At 53.2% G+C, this 23,293-nt stretch overlaps 2 protein-coding genes across 2 annotated transcripts; one reads left to right on the top strand and one right to left on the bottom strand.

Annotated features, from left to right (window-relative positions):
* Window positions 1–182: 182 nt before the first annotated feature.
* On the top strand, window positions 183–3,323 carry TGME49_287490 (hypothetical protein; the record flags this gene model as incomplete). The annotated part of the gene is made up of 5 exons (XM_002371995.2): window positions 183–272; window positions 765–920; window positions 1,550–1,659; window positions 1,959–2,157; window positions 2,661–3,323. The coding sequence occupies 5 exons, from the start codon at window positions 183–185 to the stop codon at window positions 3,321–3,323; spliced, it is 1,218 nt and encodes a 405-aa protein (XP_002372036.1).
* TGME49_287480 (hypothetical protein) lies at window positions 2,960–22,251 on the bottom strand (the record flags this gene model as incomplete). The annotated part of the gene is made up of 8 exons (XM_018782012.1): window positions 2,960–6,690; window positions 6,976–11,231; window positions 11,815–12,792; window positions 13,319–17,605; window positions 17,869–18,175; window positions 18,388–19,674; window positions 20,076–20,274; window positions 20,781–22,251. 8 exons carry the CDS (start codon window positions 22,249–22,251, stop codon window positions 4,548–4,550), a joined length of 14,928 nt encoding a protein of 4,975 aa, XP_018637856.1. The 3' UTR covers window positions 2,960–4,547.
* Window positions 22,252–23,293: the final 1,042 nt, after the last annotated feature.

The following is a 23,293-nucleotide window of genomic DNA, read 5'->3' as shown; positions in this document are numbered from 1 at the left end:
GAGACAGTAAGAAAGCCCCTGTCAAAGTATATGGTGACAAGCGTGAGACGTTTCGTCGCCGGCTTCAGTTCACCAGCAAGAAGACGCTGGTAGATCAAGCCACTCCGGCACGGTTCGAATTCGTTGACAATGACCACGGCATGCAATTCGTCAACTGGCGTAGTTTCAGTGGAGAGCGCGTAATGGAGCGGTTCTGGCGGAACAGTGTTAAGGAATCGGAACGTCGAGATCAACAGCGGTTTGAGGAGGAGATTCAGAGCAGATTTGCCCAGGTAATAAATGCACAGATTTCGAAGCCAGTCTCCGGGTCCGTTAAGAACGGCCGCTTTTAAAAAGCCGAAAAGACGGTATCCGATCGCGCGAGACGGCGATGCTGACACAAGATCCATCCGGAACTGAGGTTTCAAATATAAAGACATCCATATAAGTAGCTTGTTTTATTGATAATGATCTGCACAATGATAGCTTGAAAGGGTGTAAGTATGGAAAAGCCTGGCAACTACGCCAAAAGTGTTCAGGTTTGTGCATCAAGAGCCATCCTAGTGTCATGATATGCAATTGTATCCTACATCAAAATAGCTGGAAACATCAACTTTGGAACTGGTACACCATATATAAGATCTACCGCTGCCTGCAAGTTGGGGATGTTTCGCGAAAATAATGTTGTGGTGATGTCGCCTGCTGGCTTAACTAGTCGACAGTTGATGACTAACAATCGGACCACAAGCAGGTTGATCTGTACTGTGATCTGGGAGCGTGTGCAGGAGTTCGAATTCGAGAGGAGAAAACAGCGGCTGTGGCAAGCGATTGGCAGAGAGTCACCTGACGGCGACACTACTGAAGGGGAACTTGCAGCACAGTATTACGCTGCAATGCAGGCCGCTCTACACGGACCAAAGGAAGATATCATTACGGGACAGGTGAGACAACACAGATAGGAGACTTTTGCAGCCGACTCCCTCGCCGAAGCGCGAAAGCAGGCGCATTTCGCAGTATTTTTCTCTAAGGTTCCGCTTCCACATACTGTGGGATGACAGTTTTGTCCTTGCAGTGTGGTCGCACGTAGATCTCCCCCCCCCTCCAGAGCTACGCTCATTGAAAGTTTTTATGTCCTTAAAAACATACTAAATAAATTTTTGTACAAAATTCTTAGGAATGAGAGTAGAATCATAGCGCGTAGGAAGGTGGTCTTTGTATAGAGGTGGTAGCGCTTTCTTGACTGAAATACAACCGATGTCCCAGCGGAGTTAGAATGTTCCGGTACGGAGGGGGCAGACGAGCAAGACTCGAAACCACCACATCTGCATCTTCGATGGCTGATTTGAGACCGGAAGGAGGCTCATGGACAGAAATCACTTGGCAGTCCTTGACATACTGCGGCCCATAAATATATTAATATTAATGGTAACGACTTGCATGCCCCATTTTATGCGCTGCGTAGGAATCCGATTTATTTCACTGAACTGTTGAGGGTTCGGGGAATACGTTGACACCACTGAACAGTTGCATTTTCATCATCACTTTGTGGTCCCTGTGAAACATTGTCCAGGCGTTCGGGAGGTATATACCCAGCACAGCGCAAAGCCCGATCACGGACCTTCAAAACAAAGTAATTTATGGCCCGTGGGCGCTTAATTGGAACCGCGCCATAACGAGCAGGTAAGACCTGACGTCAAAGGGACGAATAACTTCACGCTATATCGTGCACTTTCAGTCTCCTAACAAACGAGAAAAGGCTGACTTTTTGCCGAGTGGAAGAGACATAGACCTTTGCCAGAGGCAAAGACTGCATGCTTTAGTTGTCTCGCACTGTAGAGACGCCCATTAACTGCCAAGATTGCTGGTTTTTCGTCTCGTGCAGAAGTCATCTACCTCAGCCCGTCACCCTCTTGACACGAAATGTTGATTCCTGTTACTTCGCAACTTCTGTCTTCTGTTCGAATATCACGCTTTCTCAGAACAACTCGAGTATCTCTAGGTGGGCGTCGTGGCGCAGTGAGCATCGGGAGCAGTGCATCAAGTTATGTCACGACTGCCAATGTAAACTGGAACAGGACTGCAGTGACATTTGCAGCCAGGCCAAATGATCAGGCTGTCAAACTGGGGATCCTTCGTGGACGCTATGGCGTAGACGTGGCGAGATCTAATCGTCTCAGAGTAAGGTTTGCTTCTGCATTCTTGGTGGTGGCCGTCTGGATATACTCTCTCTAAAACTGCGGGCATGTGATCTGCGTAACATGCTGCCGACGTTTAAAGCGTTTCATCTATTTCAGTTTCACGCCTAAGAGAGATATCACGTCGTTTCTTTGGTGGTACCGATTCCAACGCTGCTACACCTCATACAGCGTGACTACCAATATGTGGCTTGCCGAAGGAAATGACATCAATTGCATTTCATCCTGGGGAATTGTTTGCTCTTTCTATATATGAGCTGTTTTGTAATGCTCCACTCTGACGGGGAAGTTATCAGACGAATGAAGTTTTAGGGAAGGATGGAGGACATGAATGCTGGCTCATCCTTACTTTAAACCCCGACGCCTCCGACTCGCTTGCAACCGATATTCTGCACTTGAATTTTGCCTTTGGCACTGTGCAGCTCCGCTGGAACTACGAAATTGTTCTGTTCTCATTTTGCTGCTTTTCCTTCGTGTCCTCAACAGACGTCCGCAGTTGAGACAGTCATGCGTTACGTTGAGACTGCAACAGTCGTAGACCAGATTAATCGAACATACGGGCAACGCATTCGTGTGCGTCGCTTCAGTTTCAATTACACCCGAGATTTCACGATCCCGCGTTTCGACTCCCCGGGAAGAACTCCCGGTCTCCGACAGGAACTTGCTGTGAATTGGGGGTCGTTAGGAATCAGCGTCGGTACAGATGTTCCCGACAATGAATACGCCATTTCTGTTGGGCTTCGTGGCTATCAGTTTTCCGTCCTGAGAGATTTTTTTCAGCGTCTGACGCAGTTCCAGGGGAACTGGGGCCGCGGTTGGCAACTGGAGATTGCAACGAAGTTCGAGGACCCTATCAACGACCTACTATACTATCAGGTTGGGTTCGGACGCCTCGGTCGCCTTTACGCCACAGCAGGGGCGGGATTTGCATCAGATAACACTCCGATGGCTCTTGTTCAGGTCCAAGGAAACGACGCAAGTGTGGCATTTAAAGCTGTCCAAGAAGCTGGTGTTCGAGTTTTCAATATTGGCTTCACCGTTGGACGCTTTACTTACAGCTGGGATTCTGTTGTCGACTACGATCGCGTCGCCATGCCCCTCTCACCGATCAGTGCAATCCTAAAGACGCTTCTGAATGTCACCCCCTAGAGACAGCGAGCACAATCTACTTCCCTCCAGCTACGTCCGTATTCCCTAGACGGGCTTCCTAAATGATGCTGCCCAGCCTCATGCTAAAGCGGTGATAATGTACGCTTCTGACGGGGGTCCATGTTCTAGAATCTTGTTTCCTAGAACAGTAGTGACGTTAGGGTAGTGCTCGTGCTTCTCCTCTTGCACCGAAAATGGAGTTTCAATTTCAATTCCCTATTCATGTTAAACTTCGTTTGTTTGCGGTGGATTCCCCGACCATCATTGAAATTTCAACCTCTACTGTTCGTTCTCCAGACCGGCGCCTTCAAGTCACGGAATGATTCGTCCTGAAAGAAAATTGAAAGTGTTTCCACCAGCTTCTTATCACTCACAGACCTCCTCCCTGCCCCCACCCTGAGTGGAGTATTAGAGATTAAAATTCTTTTTTCGTTTCGGATCCTCTGCTTGCCTGATGATCTGCGCGTCATCAGTCGGAGAAAAAGCTCGAAATGAAGATCTCTTTATTTTCCCAGCAGGGCTGATCAGTGCAAGCTGGTGTCTGCGTACACAGAACACGACTAACGCATGTGGAGCGCCACATGACCCAACATTGCCACCTCACGAAACGGCACACGCTCAAATCAATGAAACATTTTTACACGATATATTTTTGCTCACAGACAGCCTTTATCGACATCGTTACTTGAAGAGCGTAGTGCTATACAGAAGCATGACGCCAGGTAACGGATGATGCGTATGCGTAAGCTCTTAGTGACATTGCAGTATGCTACCAGCACTGCGGTGAGAACAGTTGAAAACTGTTGTGCATCGACAATGCATATCACGGTGAGCAAGTTGACAAGCGGGGCTCGATTCATGGCCTATGTATGTTTGGCTCTCTCCTAACACTGCAGCCACTATATTTGCAACTGGATTATGCCACTGTCGTTTCGAATTATTCACACCCTTTCTGGACAAAGCCACCTATCAACTCAGTCATGGCTTACAACTAGGTAGATACAGGCCACCACGCCGGATTTCCAGACCCGTCAAGGACCGGTAGTATCACTCCCGTTAATATTACATCATAAAGAGAACATATACAACAACTGAAAGACAAAAAAGCAGAGCCACCTCTCACACGTGGATCACACCGTGTGTGCACGGCACGGCAGAGTCGAAAATGTGCGCGCGCACGAGCGGACCAACCAATAAGAAATAGCATGTGACATGCAGTTGACACTATGGTCCCCTGTGCTGTAGTCTATTTTCAGTCGGCATCGATGACTCGATAACGGGGACCGGACACTCTGGAGTGCTACTGACGCCACGGTCAGCGGATTCGCCTGCAGGCGGACTCTCTGGCTCTTCTCGTGGCGTCTTGTTGGGCTGTCCTCCATCTCCTCTCTCTTCAGTTTTTCTTCTCTTCTCGTCCCCTCCTCTGTCCTTGATTCCTGCATCACCCTCTGCAGCTTTACCAACCCAATTTTGACCCGGGGGTGACAACGAAGGAGTCTCAGCCGGGCTTGTAGAGCCTGCGCCATCGGCTTTGACGGATGTCTCTGCATTTGCATTTCCTCCCCCAGCAACACCGCGTGCCTGCGCTACACTAGCGCTCCCCCCACGTCCACCTCTTCCTCTCTCTTTCCTTCCAGTTTCTCCTCCCCCCGCGCCATGCACTCCTGCAGTTCCGTGTCCTTTTCCTCCTCGCCCACTGGGCGTCGCTGTAACGCGGCCCGATTTGAGGAACAGCTCGACGGACGGAGCCCCAGCTCGTGTTGCTTTCGCATATGCAGCCAGAGCTTCAGTGACTTTCTCAATTTCTTGGACTTCCATGCCACACTGAACGGGCAACCCTAGACTGAGGCGCATCACAGCGACTGCAGGCGGAGGAGTAGGACGCGTCTGTGTGCCTTCGGAACAGTAAGAAGCAGCCAAATCCTCTGCAGGAGACGGAGGATTGTAGTACAAGAGTTTTCGGCAGGCAGCTACGAAGATGTTCTCCAGTCTCTCAACAAACTTGCATATTACTCCATCATCTTCATCGTCCTGGTCCGGAACGCGCGCATCTCTTGTTTCTATCACATTCTCATTTTGAGGACCGCTTTCCACGGACACCATTTCAACATTCATATCGATCTCCTCTCTCGCACCTACATCCTTGACCTCTTTTGCCTTCTCTCGAATGAGCTGCTTTAGTTGCTTCAGGAGGCCCGACGTAGCGCTAGGAGACGCATTTCTCACGCACGTGACTGCATCCCTGAGAAGTCGAAGAAGGCGACCGTCTAAGCTCGCTGTTGTCGCCACGTACGTGTTTTGGGGTTCGACTGCAGGCACCCCTACTTCGGGGAAAAGCTGAGTGATAGCCCGGTGCATTTCCCGCATATCTAAGACATCTGGACAGTACGTGACCAGATACTCGAACACGTCGATCGTGCCTTTTAGCAGTATGTTGACGATTTCTCTCTGCATCCGCTTGTTCGCCTGCTGGCCATCCTCATCTGTTGCTGTTCCCTGCAGTGTTCCTGTCTGACCACCGACTCCACCACTTCCCAACAAACTACCCATTAGCATCAAGAAGTTCGCAGCGCCCTGAACGCCTGTGCGGTCGCCGCTCGCACTGGTGCCGCTGTTACTTCCTCCTGTTCCCTTATCTCCTCGGCCCTCCGCGATAAGTCCGCCTGCATTTGGCGACTGACAAAGCTGAGCAATTTGCGTCTGCAGAGTGTAGAACGGCGTTCCCGGCTTGGTATTTTGAGGGGACGGGTCCTGGAAGAACGCGAGCTGGAGGTAAGTTCCTAGCTCGTTCAGCTGCAGCCTACGCAGCAACTTGACCTGTAGCTCCAGCTGCTCTACTAAGAACTTTACACCTTGAACTAAGTCGTCGAGGTGCTCCACCTTCTCCAGGCCACCAAAGATCCACCCCTCTCCAGCGACCTGTTTGGGAATTGACTGTCGCTTGCCCTCTCTCTCGTCCTCGCCTGCTGGAGACGCAGCGACTGACGACGAAGAAGAAAACCCGAGACCGGCATTGTTTTGCTTCGTTTCCTCTTCAGCTTCGCTGTTTCCCACATCTTCGTTCCGAAGCGCAAGCAATTGCTCTTCTTTGGCTTTCTCTGTACGTTGCAAAATAGCTTGGGTGAGGAGAATGGCTGTGTCGACCGTCGCACAGAAAAGGCGGAATTTCGATCTCTCATACGCCGGTCTCCTTTGCTTCAACGCCTGATAGTGGTTGCTCAGCCACGCATCGGGGGGCAACAGTTTTGTCGCCCCACGCGAAAACAAAAGGCGCAGATGTCGCAGTGCGAGAGTCGGCTGCCCAGATGCCAGACTGGCATTCACCAGCAGAAGACGGGGAATGCACGTCCACAAACCCGCTTGACGGCTGAGGGAGAAAAAACAAGGAGGTGAGAGGGAAACAGGAGAAACACATATTCAAGGGGACAGATAGAATGACGCAGATGAAGGACAGTGAGAGATAGGAAGTCTACGACAGATATAGAGGCAGTGGCGAAGAGACACACAGATAGATAGACACCCATACGCAGAGGAGAAACTGAAAAGACAGAAATGAAGAAACACTGAAAGAAATGCAGGCAGCAGATACCGACGACGGAAGAAAATACGGTGAGTTCCGCCTTTCGCGGTCCCTGCCTTTCGTCAGTCTTACCTTTTAAGCGCGAGATACTGAAGCGCTTCTATGCAATCTGCGACGACATCCGCAGGACATTGGAACGGTCGTAAAGCTTCCAATTCCTCTTCTTCTATCTCTCTCTCCTCCTTCCTCGTCTCATCCTTGTTTGTGTCAAAATGGCTCTCAGGTCTCTCCTTCGAGACTGTGACCCCGCAGCAGAGTCCAGACGCGCCCTGTCGCAGTAGGCGTCCGTATTCTCGTCGGGCGTCGTCTTCTCTGCCTCCGGCAAGCCAGCGGCGAAGCAAATAATCTCTTCTTAGGCGTATCGAGCTAGGTGAAGATCGTATGCTTCGTCCATCATCTTCCCCTCGTTCTTTTTTCACTTCTATATTGGTGGTGTCCACAGAAACCTTACTGTCTTTCTTGCCACCTTTGTCTTGTGACTTAACAGACACACCAGCGGGAGAACACCGCCAGGGAAAAAGCGCTGCCAGACGCCACAGGGCACCACGAGAGAGCATAACAATCTTCAAACGAAGAGCGTGAAGGTGGTAAAGAGGCATGGCGAGAGGCAGCACGTCGCCCTCCGCCTCCACAAGCTCTTCCATATCTCCAAGACATGAGTAAAAGAGGGATAAAGATACACGAGATGAGACAAAATGAACACCACCTTGTAACCTAACCGATGACGTAGAAGAAGCACAGCCTTCCACCTCTGTCTCTCCTTGTTTCCCCTCAATATCGTCTTTCAGTTCGCTACGGCTCCTTGGAGAAGAGAGCAGAGAGGCATTGTCGCCTTTCTCTGTGTCTCGAGAAGTTGTTGCCCCTTCCCCTCTGTGGCTCCGAACAGAATGAGATTGTTCTTTCCCTTCAGACCGTTTCCCTTTGCTCTGGATGTTGTCCTTCGTTTGCTCTTGGCTCTTATCTCCGGCAGCGGGATCCAGCATCGCTTCAGCGCCGAAAGCTTGAATGCAGGAGATCATTAATGCGTCGACAGCATCGCACAATGCAGAGCTGAATAGGGCGCTTGAGAAGAATGATGCGTCGTCATTCTCCGAGGAGTTCCTCGCCCTTCCCCCATTTAGAGAAGCCGAGTTGGAAGAAGTGGCGTCGGAAGGGTGCTGCTTCTCTTGTTCCCTTGCTCCGCCAGGAGGGAGCTCAATGGCACGAGCTGCCTCAAGCCCAATAGCGCGAGCCATAGCGGCCACGTCCGGAGGAGCGAACGAGGTGGCAGTGACCGAAGGAGTGAGAGACACTGGGGTACGGTTCCCTCCTGCCTCAGTCATCTGTGCCCTCTTCCGATCCAGTGGAAGACGAACACCCCACCGAGCGAGACGCGCGAGCCACTTCGAGCGCATCAAAGGCAGATGCCAAAGGAAAGTCTCCGCCTCTACCCACGTCCTGCACCTGTTTAGAGACGCGACGAGAGCCCAATTCCAGATATCCCGATCTTCTGTTTTTCCTCCAAGTTGTTCTTCTTCCAAGCAGAGTGATGAAGCGACGACCAGGGGAAGGTTGGATCGGTTGAATACGAAACGGAGAAGAGTACTCACCTCCAGAATGAAACTTCTGAGTCTCTGGACGTCCTCGACGGAACCGTCTGTCATCCTTGTCTCTCCCACTTTTTCGTCCCTGCTGGGTTGTTGCGACGAAGATGAAGGATGCTTAGCAAAGCTTAGCAAGCTTGACTGAACCACCTTCTCTGAGTTGTTTTCAACAGCTCCATGGCTCTGCGAGGAAGACGAGGGAGCCGAATCAGCGTGGCTCTTCTGCCCATCGACAGAAGCAGCACCGCACAACTCAAGAATCTCTTTCTGCCGTGGTGTCAACCCTTCGCTCCTACTTCCCAAGTTAGCCTTTGCAAAGAACGCCTCATTCGCTGCATCCAGGCACATCCAGTACCTACGGTGTCTCTCTGTTGGATCCGCGGTCGGAGCACTCATTCCACCTGCCGCAGTAGGTGCTGCTGACAGCGAGGAAGACGAATGCCGGAACTGCTTCCAGAGAAGGACGAGAAGAAGAAGGACGTCAAGACGGGTGCTGAGGTACCGCCACTGTAGGTCACACGGGTCTTCAATTTTCTTTCCACTTCGACACATCTGAATCCACCAAGTCTCGGATAGTTTCTTTACGTTCATTCGTTCCCACATCACCTCAAGCGACATATCACCGCCTCTCACCTTGTTCTCCTCGTCCGCTCTTCTCTTCACTTTCTTCGCCTCTCTCCGTTCCTGTTCGGCTTCCTCTTCAACCTGCTCGTCCTGCGGAAGATCTGGCTCCTCCACACACACATGCGGGCAGAAGCGGCGCAGAGCCGCTAACCAGATTTCCCCACACACGTTTATGACCAGCGCGGTGTGGGCGAAGATTTGAAGGAGTGTCTCTTCATTGGGCGCGGCCCGGTCTCCGATACACCCCACCTGATTCCACAGAGATGCAACGGAGGCGGCAGTGACGAGAGAAGATGATAGCATGCGTTCTTCTTCTCCAGCAGACACTGCTCGTCCAGCGCCCCTGTCGCCTTTCTTCCCTCCACCTCGCGGCGCGTACGATACTGGAGAGACGTTTGCTCCCCCGCCGATTCCTCCCACGCCCCTGGGCAACCAAAAACTGGGACTTGGACTGCTGCCTGTCCCTTGAGAAAGGAAGGAGTCGGAGACACCTCCTCTTCGCATTGGAGGGAACTGGCCGTTGGCTTGAAAACTCGAGAATATATTCCGAGCCCACCGTGCCGTCTCCTCTTCTTCCCTACTGCGTAGGCCGCCTCCTGTACCGTCTCCTTTTCGACCTGCTGCACAGTATTTGTCTAAAAGAAGAAGCAGCAGCTCGAGAAGAAGAGATCCTACAGCCATCCAGAGAACTGGGTTGTGCGGTGCACATGCGGCAGCTCGTATAGCGAAGCCCGCTCGCTCCAAAGCCTCCGGTTCGCTCGCTGCCGAACGTTGTGCCTGCTGAAGGAGCTGTAGAAGGTGGAGAGAGAAACCACGCAGACTCGGCGATATGGCATGCACAGGCTTCATCTCCAACGCCTCTATAGCCGCGCGCGCCAAGCGTCGGGAGAAAGACTGCACAGAGGTGAAGGACAGACGGGGTGTTGTCTCGTCACTCAGCTGTGAGGAAGGTGACAACGGGAAGAGGCTTGTGGCCAGCGAAGAGGAGAGAGAAGGTGAAGAATTGATACAGGAGAGCAAGGCAGCGCGGCTCGATTCGCGCTGGCTTGCGTCGGCCATGTAAGTGTTGATGAGATACTGTTGCTTCGAAGACGGGAGCATATGAAGAAGCAGTAGAAGTTGGTACACTTCGAGCTGATTGATCCTGCATTCGTACTTAGAAAACGAAGTCAACGGGGCAGTCGAGAGGTGATTCTCTGTTTGGTCGAGTTTAATGTAGATTCGTGTGCCCTCGAAACTCGCCCTTCGCAGAACTTCGAGTTCCTCATCTTCTTCTCCAGTCAGGTGCCCCTTGAGCTCCCCGCCGCAAAACACTCCTTGCTCCGTTCCTTCGCTCTCTCTCCCAGTAAGTGTGTTACAGTCTCCTTGTACGCAGCCAAGGAACAAACCTTCAGCAGCAGCGACGGTCGCTGATGCCGCTCCCAGAGTTTTCCTATTTCGTTTAATTCTTTCCCTAATCGCTGACAAATTTTGCCAGCTCGACGCCAGTGGCTCGTCCAGGGAAATACTCTGCCCCTCCGAAACATTAGTGGCCGCGCTACAGCTACTAGATGCCACGCTACATCGGCTCTCTCCTAACCTCTCCTTCTCTCCCATCTCTACTGCTTCGTCTGCCTCTGCCCGGCCTTCGTGCCCGGAGGAGGAACAGTCCCCTGATCGTGCACCGTTGTCGACTATAGTTTCAAGATTACAGAGGGATCGCAACGACGGGAGGGGGAAGAGACGCGCAAGCGTGGACGGAAGTGTAGAAAACGTAGAGGAAGAGAGGAGATCGGACTGCTGTTGAAGCAGGTGCTGCATAGGGATGGGGACTTGGACGCTTTGTTGGAGCTGAAAGTGTTGAACGACGAGAAGAAGGAAGAGCCGCAGAAAGTGAGGAAGCACAAGCGGATCTGCGGTGTAGGCCCAAAAAAGAGAGAACGAGAGGCCGGGAGGGTACGGTGCTAGCGGTGGCTTGTGAAGGGACTCCGGGAGATGAAGAATACGAGGGAGACAGGGGGGAAGAGAAACATCAGGTGGGCTTAAGGAGTTGAAGACGAGAGCATCTGCAACCGCCACCACACTGCGGCCGAATTCTCGGGTCTCTCGAGACGGGAACAAAAATGTCGAAACTGAGAGGTCCTGAAAGAAACAGCAAGAATCAAAAACCATGCAGACATATAGTAGTGAAATCTGAAATGAAAGAAGTGGAGACGAAGGGAGAGAAAGCACAGCAGAGACACCATTAAGCCGATAACTGCACAGAGGGACAAAAGGCGAGGAGGAGACAGTCGAGGCGAAGGTAGTGGATAACGGAGAGAGGACACCAACGAGGCGAAACAGAAGTGAATGAACGCGGGGAAAGTGCATGCATCTACAGAAGATGAATGCCACGATGTGTGCGATCATTGCTGCGCAAACTCCTCTGCGCCGAACTGGCAAACAGAAGCAATACATGCAAGTCAAAGCAATACAGATAGTCTCGTGTTAGAAGGCATACAGACGAACTGGGATAAAGGGAAGATTGAAGACATGAGCTTGCCACCGGCAAGGCGAAGGACGCTCTTTACCGATCACAACGCCACACACCCTTGGGTGTGTTACTCAGGATGGAGCCAGACGTAACAGTCCGCAAAGAGAAAGAAAGACGAAATGATGGAAAACGAACATATGATAACAGGGAGACCTCGAGGGGCAAACGCCACTGCCTTCCCTCCCTCCTTACCATTTCCTTGGACTGAATTTCTGTTGCCCAGGGACCACATTTTTGCACCGCGCGGTGTATATACACCCCAAGAAGTGTCGCTGGAAGAGACATTTCGATGAAGTTATTTCTGGTCTGTTCTTTAGTGGTTTTCAGAACGAGTTTATCCAGTGGAGATGCAGGGCGAGGAAGCACTGGTTGGCCATACACGAGGAAGTAGCAGCAAGCAATCGAATGCGCCAAGTCTCCAAGTCTGTCGGGAACTTCACTAGCAGCCCAGCAGAATGAGAGCTTGTCACTGCAGCAAGCAAGACCCGCTTCTCCTGGCGTCATCGTTGCATTCGTCTCTTTGACCCTCTCGTTTGCGAACTCTGCCGTCGTTTCTGTGCTGCCGATTTTCATTTCCTGGACGCCGCCATCGTTTCCCTGTTCCGAAACTCCACTCTTATGCTGTCTGCCAGTTCCTTCCACCACCCCTTCCTCGCAAGAGCCAGAGGCAGCAAGAAGCAAATCACTCTGGCATTGGGCAGTCGCGCAGAGATGCAGCCGAAGGAGACGAACAGCGAGGGGAACTATAAGGAACGTACTGCTGCCCGACATTGTGGCAAAAGGGGCGAGGCGGGTCCCCGCCCTCTCGATCCACTGACATCTCACGCCTTCGCCGCGCTCTCCTTCCTCCCCGCTTTTCGCGCCTGTCTCGTCGCCTCCTCTCCCTGGCCGCATCGTCAGCACCTCTCGCACCGCCGCCCGTGCGGCGTCTGCGTCAGGCCGACACGGGAGAGAAGACGGAGAGCACGATGAAGCGAGAACGAGCATTTCACGTTCAAAGCCACGAATCGGAGATGGACGGATGGATCGCAGTGCCACTTGCAAAGCAGCGAGCGGGAGAGAGGCCGTACACATCCCCGGGGGTAGGTAAAGCTCGAGGCCGGGCAGCTGTCTTTGCCGGCTGCGCACATCGGAGTTCACGCCTCCCAGGATGCTTGTGGGGGGCGTGTCCTGATTTGGAACGGAACGCGTAGCGCACAAGAAAGAGACACAGGAAACAGACATAGACAGGAAGAGAAGAGGATGATGCAAACGAGGACCAAAGGAGATGACGAGCACAATCATAGAGACCATCGATCACACTTGGTCTCGTTTCTCCGCGTCATACAACTCCCCTCCGGACAGTCGTCAAACTTCAACTGAACGAAAGCAAATACATACATGCAAGCAGTTACGGATGATGAAATTAACAAATGTCATGCCTGGCCTCAATTGGACACTGTTTCCTACAGTATGATTCACATTTCAAAACACCACAAAACCCGCTTCACGCAGAACAGAAATATGTATTTATAAAGTTTGCAGCAGATGCGTTTTGGTGCTCATTGGTTGCCGAGGAGCTGTGCCTTACCCGGTGCGCTTACATTTCTTCTTGTTCGATCCACCGCCTAGATATCGCTACATAAGAGCAGGTTCTTTTCAAGAATGCATTAAGCAGAGACCACTTGGCATAGCCTGTGTATCGTTTTTGACTTACAGCGTACGCCGAGGCAGGTGCAGTCCCTTTCATCCATATTTCGTCGATTTTTTTCTCCCACGGGAGTTCTTCCTCCTGTCTATAAGCGGACGTCAACCATTCCGGAAGCAGCGCAATCGCGGCAGGCGCCGCCGAGGCCGCCCGAGCCGCCCTCTCGCCTCTTTCACCTTTCTTAACTTTCGCCTCTCCTATGAGCAGAAGGGCTCCAGCATTTACTTTGCTCATCCCTCCACCTGCGCCAGAAGCCCCAGCCCCTGATAGAGGTGAAGCACCCGAGAAGCCTGGAAGGCCGTCGAGCTGCGAGCTACCGGCTCCTCCAGCTAGCTCCCTCACGACCATTTCAGCCTCCAGAGAGAGGCGGATAACCTCAGCGAGACGCGAGGCATATTCGCCGCCGTCAAGCACGCCTCTTTCTTCATTGCGACCGAGAACGTCCCCCAGAGCCCCCAGCAGAGAGAGCGTGAAGGCAGAAGACGGGGAGGCGGAAGAGGAAGATGAGACAGGTGGCGAGCCGTGCCTCGTTGAGGAGAGTGACGATGGAGAATGGGGGGATGCGGACGAGAACGGGAACACGGCAGACAAAGAAGAAGGAGAAGACAGAGGCACTGCTGACGCCTCTGCAACCGATTCCATGAACGCAAGAGGCGAAGTGTCACTGATTGGTGTCGAGCCTCGGCCTAGATTCAGATCATGATACGCACCGTCGAGGAAGATGGGCGCGCGTCCGTCATCGTCTTCCTTTACAGATAAAATTGACGTTAAGGGATGCAACTGCCACAGAAGTGATTCATCCCTCTCTGCATTCCTCTCGTCGTCTGGGTTCTCGTTAGACCCGTCTGCTTCTTGTGCTTCCCCGCCTTCGTCATCCCTTTTGCGTTTTCCCTGCCTCCCTCCCTTCTTTCGGTCGCCGTGTCCCACGTTCGGGGAGTGTGTCGTGATGGAGGCCGCTACGGCAGAAGCCTCCAAAGGCGCAGCAACCAAGTACAGCAGCGCATGCAAAGTCCACCGCACAAGTTGGCCACTAAAGCAAAAGTCTTTCCAAGCCTCTCCCCGCTTCCTCGCGATTGTAACGAGAGCGACACCGGCAGAGAAAACTGCGCCGGCGCCGCCGGCGCCCCCGCCGGCGGCTACTGCCATAGGACCAGCGACAGTCGGAAGAGAGGGCAGCTTTTTCTTCTCCAAAAACGACGTGCACGCAGCACAAAATGTAGAAACCGCAACCAGTTCGATGAGAGTGAATGCTGCCAGTGCCACACAAAGCCGGGCGGCTGAGCTATGGAGATAACAGCCATCTGCAGGAAGAGGCGCCGGCGAGGCAGGAGACGAGGAAGAAATCGCGGAGGCGGGGACTGAGAAGGACGATTGTGCGGGTGAGGCGGAATTGGAAGTCTTCGAAGACGAAGAAGTGTCATTCCGAGAAGCAGAGCGAAAGGCCAGAGGACTGAGGAGACGCCGAAGAGTATCGTCGTCGTCTTCCGCCTCTTCAGCCTGAGCGAGTTCTCGACCCTTCAGAAGCCACTCAGCAGTCGACCGTTTGGAAGGGACCGCGACACCCCACATGCAAAACGGCGTATCTAAACTTGGAAGGACTTGCTGGGAAGTCGGAGTAGGGAACTGGCAACCTTTTCCGTCCATCTGCGGCTGCGGTCCTCCGGGTTGGTCTATTTTGTGAGCGACAGGGAAGAGTGCCGCGACAGGAGGCACCAGCGGAGAACCAGACGCGGAACCACGTGGGCGGCTTCCCTCCTCCTCCTGTGTCTTTCCTTCGTTCCTGCCCGATCGTTCGTCTGCTCCGGCAGTGCTGTCCTCTCGACTGACCTGTTCGTCTTCGCCGCCTCCCCGTTCTTGCCTGCCTACGACCTCGGCCAAGCAGCTGGAGCCCCACCACTCCGCAGTGCCCTCGAAGCAGCCCCCAGGAGACACTTCCCTCTGAGACACGCCCCGTGAATGACGACGAAAGACGCCCAAGGAAGAGAGAAACACCGGCAGACTCGAACAAAGAGCCACAACGAATCGGTCATGGACGCCATACCTTTGTTTCCTTATTTCTTCCATCGAAAAACTGGGGTCCAGGGCAGCTCCAAGGGACGAGACAAGGGGCGCGTCGAGGCTACGGCTCGCTGTCAGCGCCAAGAGGGTGAATAGGTCGCCGTACAGAGACGTGAGGCGGAGGAAAAAGCTCTCAAGAACGGGTGTTACAAATACGAGGAGAGGGATCATGACCTCTTTGCCTCCTTGTTTGCCCGTATGCTTCGAAAGAGAAGCCGGAAGGGAAGAGAGCGAGAGAGAGGAGGCACTCAGCGCAGACAGCTGGCGCGTAATGTGGGAGATGAAGGGAATGGTCGAATGGAGAAAGAACAGGAGATCCGCCTGGAGATCGGACGAGAGAATGGCTTTCGCACTTCCAGACGAAAGGCATGACTCGTCTTCCTTATCGCCTCCTTGTGCAGCTGAAGTCGTGCCTGAGATAGCCGCGGATGTCTCCTCAGCTGCGTGTTGACGCGCCTGGACATGGAGTCGCAGAGACAGGGAGAAGAGTTGGCTCTCTGCTTCTCTCAGCGTGTCCACCAGAGCGTCCAAGACGCACGCACGCGAAAACTGAAGATTTGAGAAACACGAAGATGAAGAAAGGGAGGTGCTTTTCAACTCTGATGCTCCTGTCGTTTCTTCGTGTCCTGTGTTCGGCAAAGAAGCTGATGCCCGGAATGTCGGAGAAACAACGGCGCCACCAACCTGAGCCTCCCCCTTCTTCGCTTCCTCGGCTGCCTGTCCTTCTTTGTGTCCATCGATCTGCCCGTTGAGACGCCTGTGGCTGGAGACAAAACGGGCAAAAGAACGCGAAGCAAAAGGGCCTACGAGGGACTCCAGCAGCTCGACATCCATCCCTTCAGCGACTGCGGCAGCGATAGCCTTCCTCCGTAGAACAGGTAAAGGTGGTACATCACCCAAGTCTACTTTCTGCTCGCTCAAAGCAGGGTGAGAAAGGGTCGTCGCCTGCTTCAGCGCGGCCGCCGTCCTCTTACGGTCAACCACATCGGAAGCGCCTGTGTTTTCTTCTTCCTTTCCATCCTGGTTCCCAGGACTGTCCGCTTGCTCTCTCTCGTGATATCGCCCCACAACATCTCCCCATGGTCTTTCTTCTTCGTCATGGAGATCGGCGAGAAGCATGATCGCAGCTAAGGCTCCGGTCGCACCCTCTCCAGAGTCACCTGGAAGAGAATAAAGCAACTTTTCACCTGACTCAGTTTGCCCGCTGGCTCCAAGGGCGGCGCCGAGTTGGCGCTGAAGCAGAGCGAGCCAGGCGAGCAGTTTCTTCAGCAGCTGATAGAAACGAAGGCTTGCATCCTGCTTTGCCTTCTCACCCTCTTTCCCAGCGTCTCCACATCGGGCATCTCCCTCTTTCCTTCTTCCCCCGCTTTCGTCATTCACGTTCGCCCTCTCCTCCATTTCTTGGGAGGCCGCTGCCGTGTACAAGCACTCACCAGCGACGTCCAGCAACTCCTTCAGTTGAGAAAGGTGGAAGATCTTGACACCGAAAGGGTGACACGAGGACACAGACGGAGATAACGATTTCGAAAGGGGTGACACAGGATATGTATCTCCTTTTTCTTGCACTTCTGCATCGTTGTCGGGCACGTCTGACCAAACGTACGGGGCTTGGCCCGCCGCGGCGGACAAGAGACAGGCAGCGATTTGGAGACACAAGTGAGGAGAACCCACAAGCTTCTTTCTGTCTTTCCCTGAATTTTTCTTCCACGGCGTTTGATTCTCTTTCAGACTATCCTCAATAGGTACCGGGACTCCAAGCCAGTCAACAAGCAGCACGCGCGCAGTCTCTCTGACGGCCGAGGACACACCCTTGGAAGGAGACAGGGCAGAGAGGCGCTGCAGTGTAGACCACTCAAGGTGCCACCAAAACCCCTGTTTACTCCCCATGTTCCCCGTGGTAGAATCGTTCGCTCGGCCCCCGTTCGCCGCCTCCTCCACCTTAACCAGGACCCCTGTCGCTTGTCCTTTGCCTTCCTCCCCCAATGTGCTTCGGTCTTCTTTCCCGCTTCCGAGGAAGGATGAAAACCGCGAAAAGAAGAGGGAAGACGCCAAAGCAAGTCGGCGAGTTCCCTCGCTTATGAAGGAGGACAGCAAGCAGCTCACTGCTACAGGTGTCAGCGTCGACGAGAAGGAAGATGAACGGTGTGAAGAGGAGATACATGATACCGACGCTGAGCCGCAGAGACCATAGGGAGTCAGTTGCCATAACGAGCGAGTAGAGATGAGAGCTTCGATAACCTGGGAGAAACATGTCAGGAAAGTGGACACAAAAGAACCGATGATGCACAGTGATTGCAAGCGCACAGGAAAGCGAAGACGCGATGGCGAGAAGAGCATAACGATATTTGGAACGCACAACAAGCACATTTTTATACCTTGGCTTTCTCTACCCCTACGCCTTGGTTCCTTCTCGTCCTCTCTAAGACACGTTCTCGCTCCTTTGCTTGTATGTCAGCACCGAACGACCTCCAATTCTCTTGGTTTGTCCCCCTCCCCCTTACCCGCAAGAGCACAACAAGAAGAGGGACTTCCTTCGCCACCCTTCCTTGCTCAGATGCGTCGACACCTCCGAGTGCCTTCTCGATCGCGTCGAGGACTTGCTCTTGTGCTCGTTTTGTCAGAAGAAGACCAAGCCCAGGCCCCATTTCCTTCCTCTCGCCTCTTTCTTTCACTGTCCCTGCTTCTCCAGCACTCTTCCTTGCATCTTTTCCTTCCTGGGTTGTGTCACCTGCGCAGAGATACAATGCGTCAGACTCCTCCCTCGTGGCGGGGGTTGTAGTCCCACTGCTCTCGCACAAGCTATTCTGTCTGAAAAAAGCAAGGAACAAAGCATATGACAAGAGCAAAGTCGATGTACACACGTGATGTGAAGTGAGAAGTATGCGGCCCTATCCCCATGCATCTCGCCGTCCTCGGCATTTCAAACGTGCTGCAAATCTGCTTTCATCTCTCTGAGACGCCATTTTCCCCCACGCTACAGAGTGAGGTTGCGAACTCGCAAGTGCTTTTGCGGGTCTTACGTTCCTCCTTCCATCGCACTCTGAAGTTGCCACAGGGCCCATTGAAGCGAGGGCGCTCCTGAGGCCGCCCCTGCGACCCCAGTGGCGGCTGCGATGACGCCCTGGAGCGCTCCTCGTGCCGCTGCCGTTGCCGAGCTCGTCTTGGCTGCTGTTTTGACGTTGTCTTGCGCATTATGTGCCTGTGTACTGGCGCCTTTCTCTCCAGGCTCGGGTCCAGCTGGGTCTTGGCTAGGAGTCGCTACGCTTCCTGTCTTTTCATTCACTTTCGTACCCCTGGGCTCTCCTCTCTCCTGTGCTAGGCCTTCTTTTCCCTTCTCATTCTTGCTCTCAATTTCGTCTTCCGCATCTTTACCGCTCTCTTTCCCGATTCCGCTATCCCCGCCCGACGCGGCGACACCCTCTCCACACACAGTCCCCACACCTTTCGTCCACTCAGCCTTGCTGCGGTCTTTAGCCTTTGCACTGCCGCTGCCCCTCCCATCTCGCCTGCCTCCGGTCTTCGATCTGCTTTCTCCCCTCTCTCCGGATCCAGACTTTCCAGCGAGGGCGAAGGCCGCCGCTGTGGCGTTGGCGTGAAGAATCTTGTAGCTCAGCCCCGAGCTCCTGAGCTGGGAGAGCGCCCAGGCGTCCCCCCACACTTGCTCCAGAGCATCCATGTGCTCGTAGGAGGCAAAGGGCATGCAGGAGGGGACGTGTGTGTGGGGAACGCGCATGAGTCTGCCGAAGGCCTTCCAGAAAGCAAACGGAAGCTGACTTACGGCTGTGTCGCACTCGTGCAAAAACTTGAGTCGGCGGGGCTTTTCCTGGCGCAAACGATTCCTGCTACGCTGCTGTTGTTGTTGCAGAAGCAGCAGCTGTCTCTGCTGGTGCTGGGCACGACCCACGTGGGTATCCCTTCGCTTCCGCGAAGAGTTCCCACTCGAAGGGAACGCTAGGGACGTTTGCGGGGACTCAGGCACGCAAGCGCCCCGCTTTCCCTTCTCTTCGAGAACTTGTGGCAAGCCCGAGTGTGTGAAGCCCTCGTTTTCGCCGCCCTGCCGAGACGCCAGCGCCTTTGCTGGCGGCCGCGGGGGTGGCACAGCCGCAGGGCACGGAGAACTACAACCCCCGCCAGGAGAGACAGACGACGTGGCAGCGCGAGAAAGGCCAGAATAAAACGGAGAAAAGATCTCCGCGAGCTGGCGAGTCGCTTCACTCAACTGGCGTTCCACGAGCTTTGGCACAGGAAGCGGAGAAGATGCCCGCGACACGGTGACCATGCGGCAGAGCGCGGGAGTCGCAGGCGGGCTGGAAGAAGGTCAAGAAGACAGATAAAATGGAACAAAAGCCGACAGTAAGTCAGAACCACCTCAGACACACGCAAATATGTGCGTGAAGGCGTGAACCGAGACCTGGTTCCAAGGAAAAACATCCGCGACCACGACTACCAGACGCCGAATTCCCGGAATCGCAGAGTCTAAAGAGAAGCTGGAAACGTACAAAACGAAATCGACACCGCTTAGTCTTTTGAGTGAACCCACTGCCGTCCACAGCGACGGTTCCCTCTACTTGCTCATTCGGGGAAACCTTGTCCCACCCAATGTCATAGATGGCACGAAACGTGCTCGTGATGAGGCAAGAGGGGACAATGAAGTGACCTAGAGGAAGGTGACAGAGAAAGATGCAGGAGGAAGAAAACCGTCACGTACTTGGAAAAAGGCGCTGCGGTTCCGCTGTCGACTTCTAGTGCCTCATCCACGGCCAGGATAATATTGTAGAGGAATGTGAGGAGAGTGAAAACGCCACGAGGGTCCTCCTCATGAGATGACACCGAAGGGGAAGGAGGAAGAGAAAGAGAGATTGGCATGGAAGAAGAAGACATCCGGGCGTGAGACAGAACACTGGCGTCTGGAAACAAAGTGGAGCGGAAGAGAGAGGGAACTGGTGACACAGAAGAAACAAGACAGAAGAGACAAATGAGAGCATACAAAGAAGCGAAGGCATCAAACAGGAAGCAACGAAGCGACGGACATGTAAAGCTGATGTTTGTAAAAAACTTATGAGAAAACGAGAATGCCGACGCGCTATAACTGGGATGGAGAGAATGACGGGCAGAAGGCGTGAAAGGTAATGAAGGAAGACGAAAGGACATAGATATGGAATGAAACAGAAAGTCAAAAAAGAAACGACAAAGTCAGAAGACTTCCATAGCAGTCGAAACAGCAACATCAAAGCGCAAGAGCCACGGCATGTGACAAGAAATATCAAGAGGTGAGAGAAAGGAGAAACCAAGAACAACGAAAGAGACCATGAAGAGAAACAAAAGAGAAATGCGTTCACGCGGACAGACTAACAAGCGTCACAGTGTACGCGCGACATAGGGATCGACATGTTTCGCTTTCTCTATCGCTCACCTTCTCTCTGTAATTCCTCGAGTTGCCTATGAATTCGTATTCTATCCTGTCTTAGGAACTGCATGTGGAAGATATTCTCCATGTGTTCTTCTTCATTTTTCTCTCCGCCTGTCAAATCTGCCGGACCCATCATCATCCTTCGTTCTCTGTTGACATCGGCCTTGTTCACTTCTGCCTCAGCCTGTCCCCTTCCATCTGCCTTCCTCTCCGTTATGTATTGCTGTCGCTCTCTGTCATGCTCGTTCCTCCCTTCAATTACTGTGCTCCCGAGCGCCCTTAGGAGCCATCGAATTTTGGAGGCAGAGCGACCACCTGATGCACTTAAGCCTAGAGAAAGAGAATACTTGAGGGCATGAGCAGCAGAGCCAAAATCACCTAGAAGAAGAAGGACCTTGACCAGCCTGGCGCTGGCTCCCGCGTGGTTAGGCTGAAGAAGAAGGGCATACTCTAGGGCTCGGCGGCAATATCTTAAGCTCTCTCCGTCAGTCACAGACAACGTGGGTCTCTGCTGGGGTGAGAGAATACTTGCGAGGCGAAGGCGGCTGCATACAACACGCTGTCTCCTCGTTTTTTCCGCTGTTGACAGCTGCGCTTCGTTCATATCATTCGTCGCCTCCCGTTTTCTCGATACCTCGTCACTGACCTTCGATAAACCGACAAGTGCAGGCAGCGCCCCGCCGTCTACAGACGAATCCGAGAAGGTGAGAGATTGAGCAGCCGAGGCCGTAGATTTTCTCTTTCTTCCTCTGCCTTTTTCTCGTTGACCGGCTGCGACAGCCGAGGACTGCGTGGGAGACGCGACAGCAGATGTAGAAGAGACGGAATCCCCCCTTGAAAGCCTTGCCTGTGACTGTTCTTCTCTCTTCCTTCTCTGCCTGTCGAGATCGCCACGCACGTCCATCATGACCGACGCTGCCCGATACAGTGCATGGGCTCTCTGCTGCACCGGCATTGCCTCCGAAATCCAGTTGAATGACTCAGTGTAGCACCCTACAGCCTCCCTGTCTTTGCCGAGACTTCTCATCGCTTCAGCAAGGAGCACAAGCGCTTGGAAACCGAGGAGGCAGCCTCGAGATGCGTCCCTGGGCGAGAGGAGTCTCTCGTTATTTGTGTCTCGCTCTTCTCCGTCCTTCCTTCGTGAAGCCGATCTACCTCCCCTCCCACCTCGTTCATCAAACACATCATAGAAAGGCAGTCCACACGCCTCCAAGTGTTTCAGAGCCGAGCTACACAGAAAACTCACGCGTACAGGCAACATCTCGTTCGACTGGGAGTGCACCTTCTCTTTCTCTTTCCCCACGTTGTCTTGCGCAGAGAGCGCAGGCAGCTGGTGTAGAGCTTGTGCTTCTTGAATCAGGCGAACAGCAGCTTGGAGGTGAGAGGCGGCAGTAGCAGGCACGAGAGAAGCAGGAAAATAGGGTGCAGGAGGGGACGGGGCGCCAGGCGCCACCGACACTGGAGGTGCTGTCATTGCCAGAACCGAAACGCAGAAAAGAAGAGGTGTAGGCCAACGAAAGGAACGCGCGAAGAAGGAAAACAAATAAGCAGACAGGCGAGCGGTACGCAGACGAAGAAGAAAAACAAGCGAGAATTGGAGGCCCTCAGAAGATATCTGTGCTAAGTAAAATACGCCAGAGAGGAGACAGAAGCGAAGACAAAGTCGCAAACGAAACAATGAAACGAATCGGAGTTCGAAAGTGGTTTTCAAATGTACGAATAAAAAAGGCGCCTAAACTCGCAAGTTTTCTACAAGCGTGGGTGCAGCACCTTTTCTCTCTGTTAAAGCGACATGAGGGAAACGATCTATGGTTACAGTGGAGAAGTCGAAAACGACGACACCGCTGATGAAGAGGACGCTCAATCGTATTCACGGAGGATTACTGTTTAACGTGATTGTGCAGCGTCCGAGACGTAAGAAAGAGAGCAACAAAGGTGACTAACCGGAAAGGGTCACCAAAGAAGAGAAAAAAGAACAGAGGTGTCCCTCTAAATCAGGGCTTGACTAAAACCACAACACGCGCTGGAAGCAAGAAACCAGACACGTCATCAAGCGTTGGAAAGCAACGGAAGTGGGTAACGGCGTCTGGAGCGTTGATGTTGACTTCACGAACGGGAACCGCGGAGGGTGCAGCACGACGATCAGGGGCGCTTGGCGTCCTTGTATTTCCGGTGTGAACGCAGAGAAACCAAGAAAGAAACTCCGTGTCTCTCAACATGGAAAAAAGATGGTGAAAACTCCCGTGGCCTTAACCCTACCATTGGTTCTGCATCGGTAGGTGTACGTACACCTGTTCAAGGTGATCCTCGTGCAAAAAAGACTCAGCAATATCGACCCTTTTGACGACAAAGAAAAGCCACAAGCCTATTAAGGCGTTAGGAGGAAAGAACAGTGATTTGACTGGAGTGGGAAAGCGGAAATATCGCCGGATCTTCTCGTCGCGTAGAGAGAGTACCCGTATGACTCATCCCGGGCCTGCGTGGACAGCACCTTTCCTTCGAGGTGTTGCGTCCCC

Source organism: Toxoplasma gondii, chromosome V (genome assembly GCF_000006565.2).
Source record: "Toxoplasma gondii ME49 chromosome V, whole genome shotgun sequence".
Classification (NCBI taxonomy): Eukaryota; Apicomplexa; class Conoidasida; order Eucoccidiorida; family Sarcocystidae; genus Toxoplasma; species Toxoplasma gondii.
This window is presented reverse-complemented; position numbering and strand designations above follow the sequence as displayed.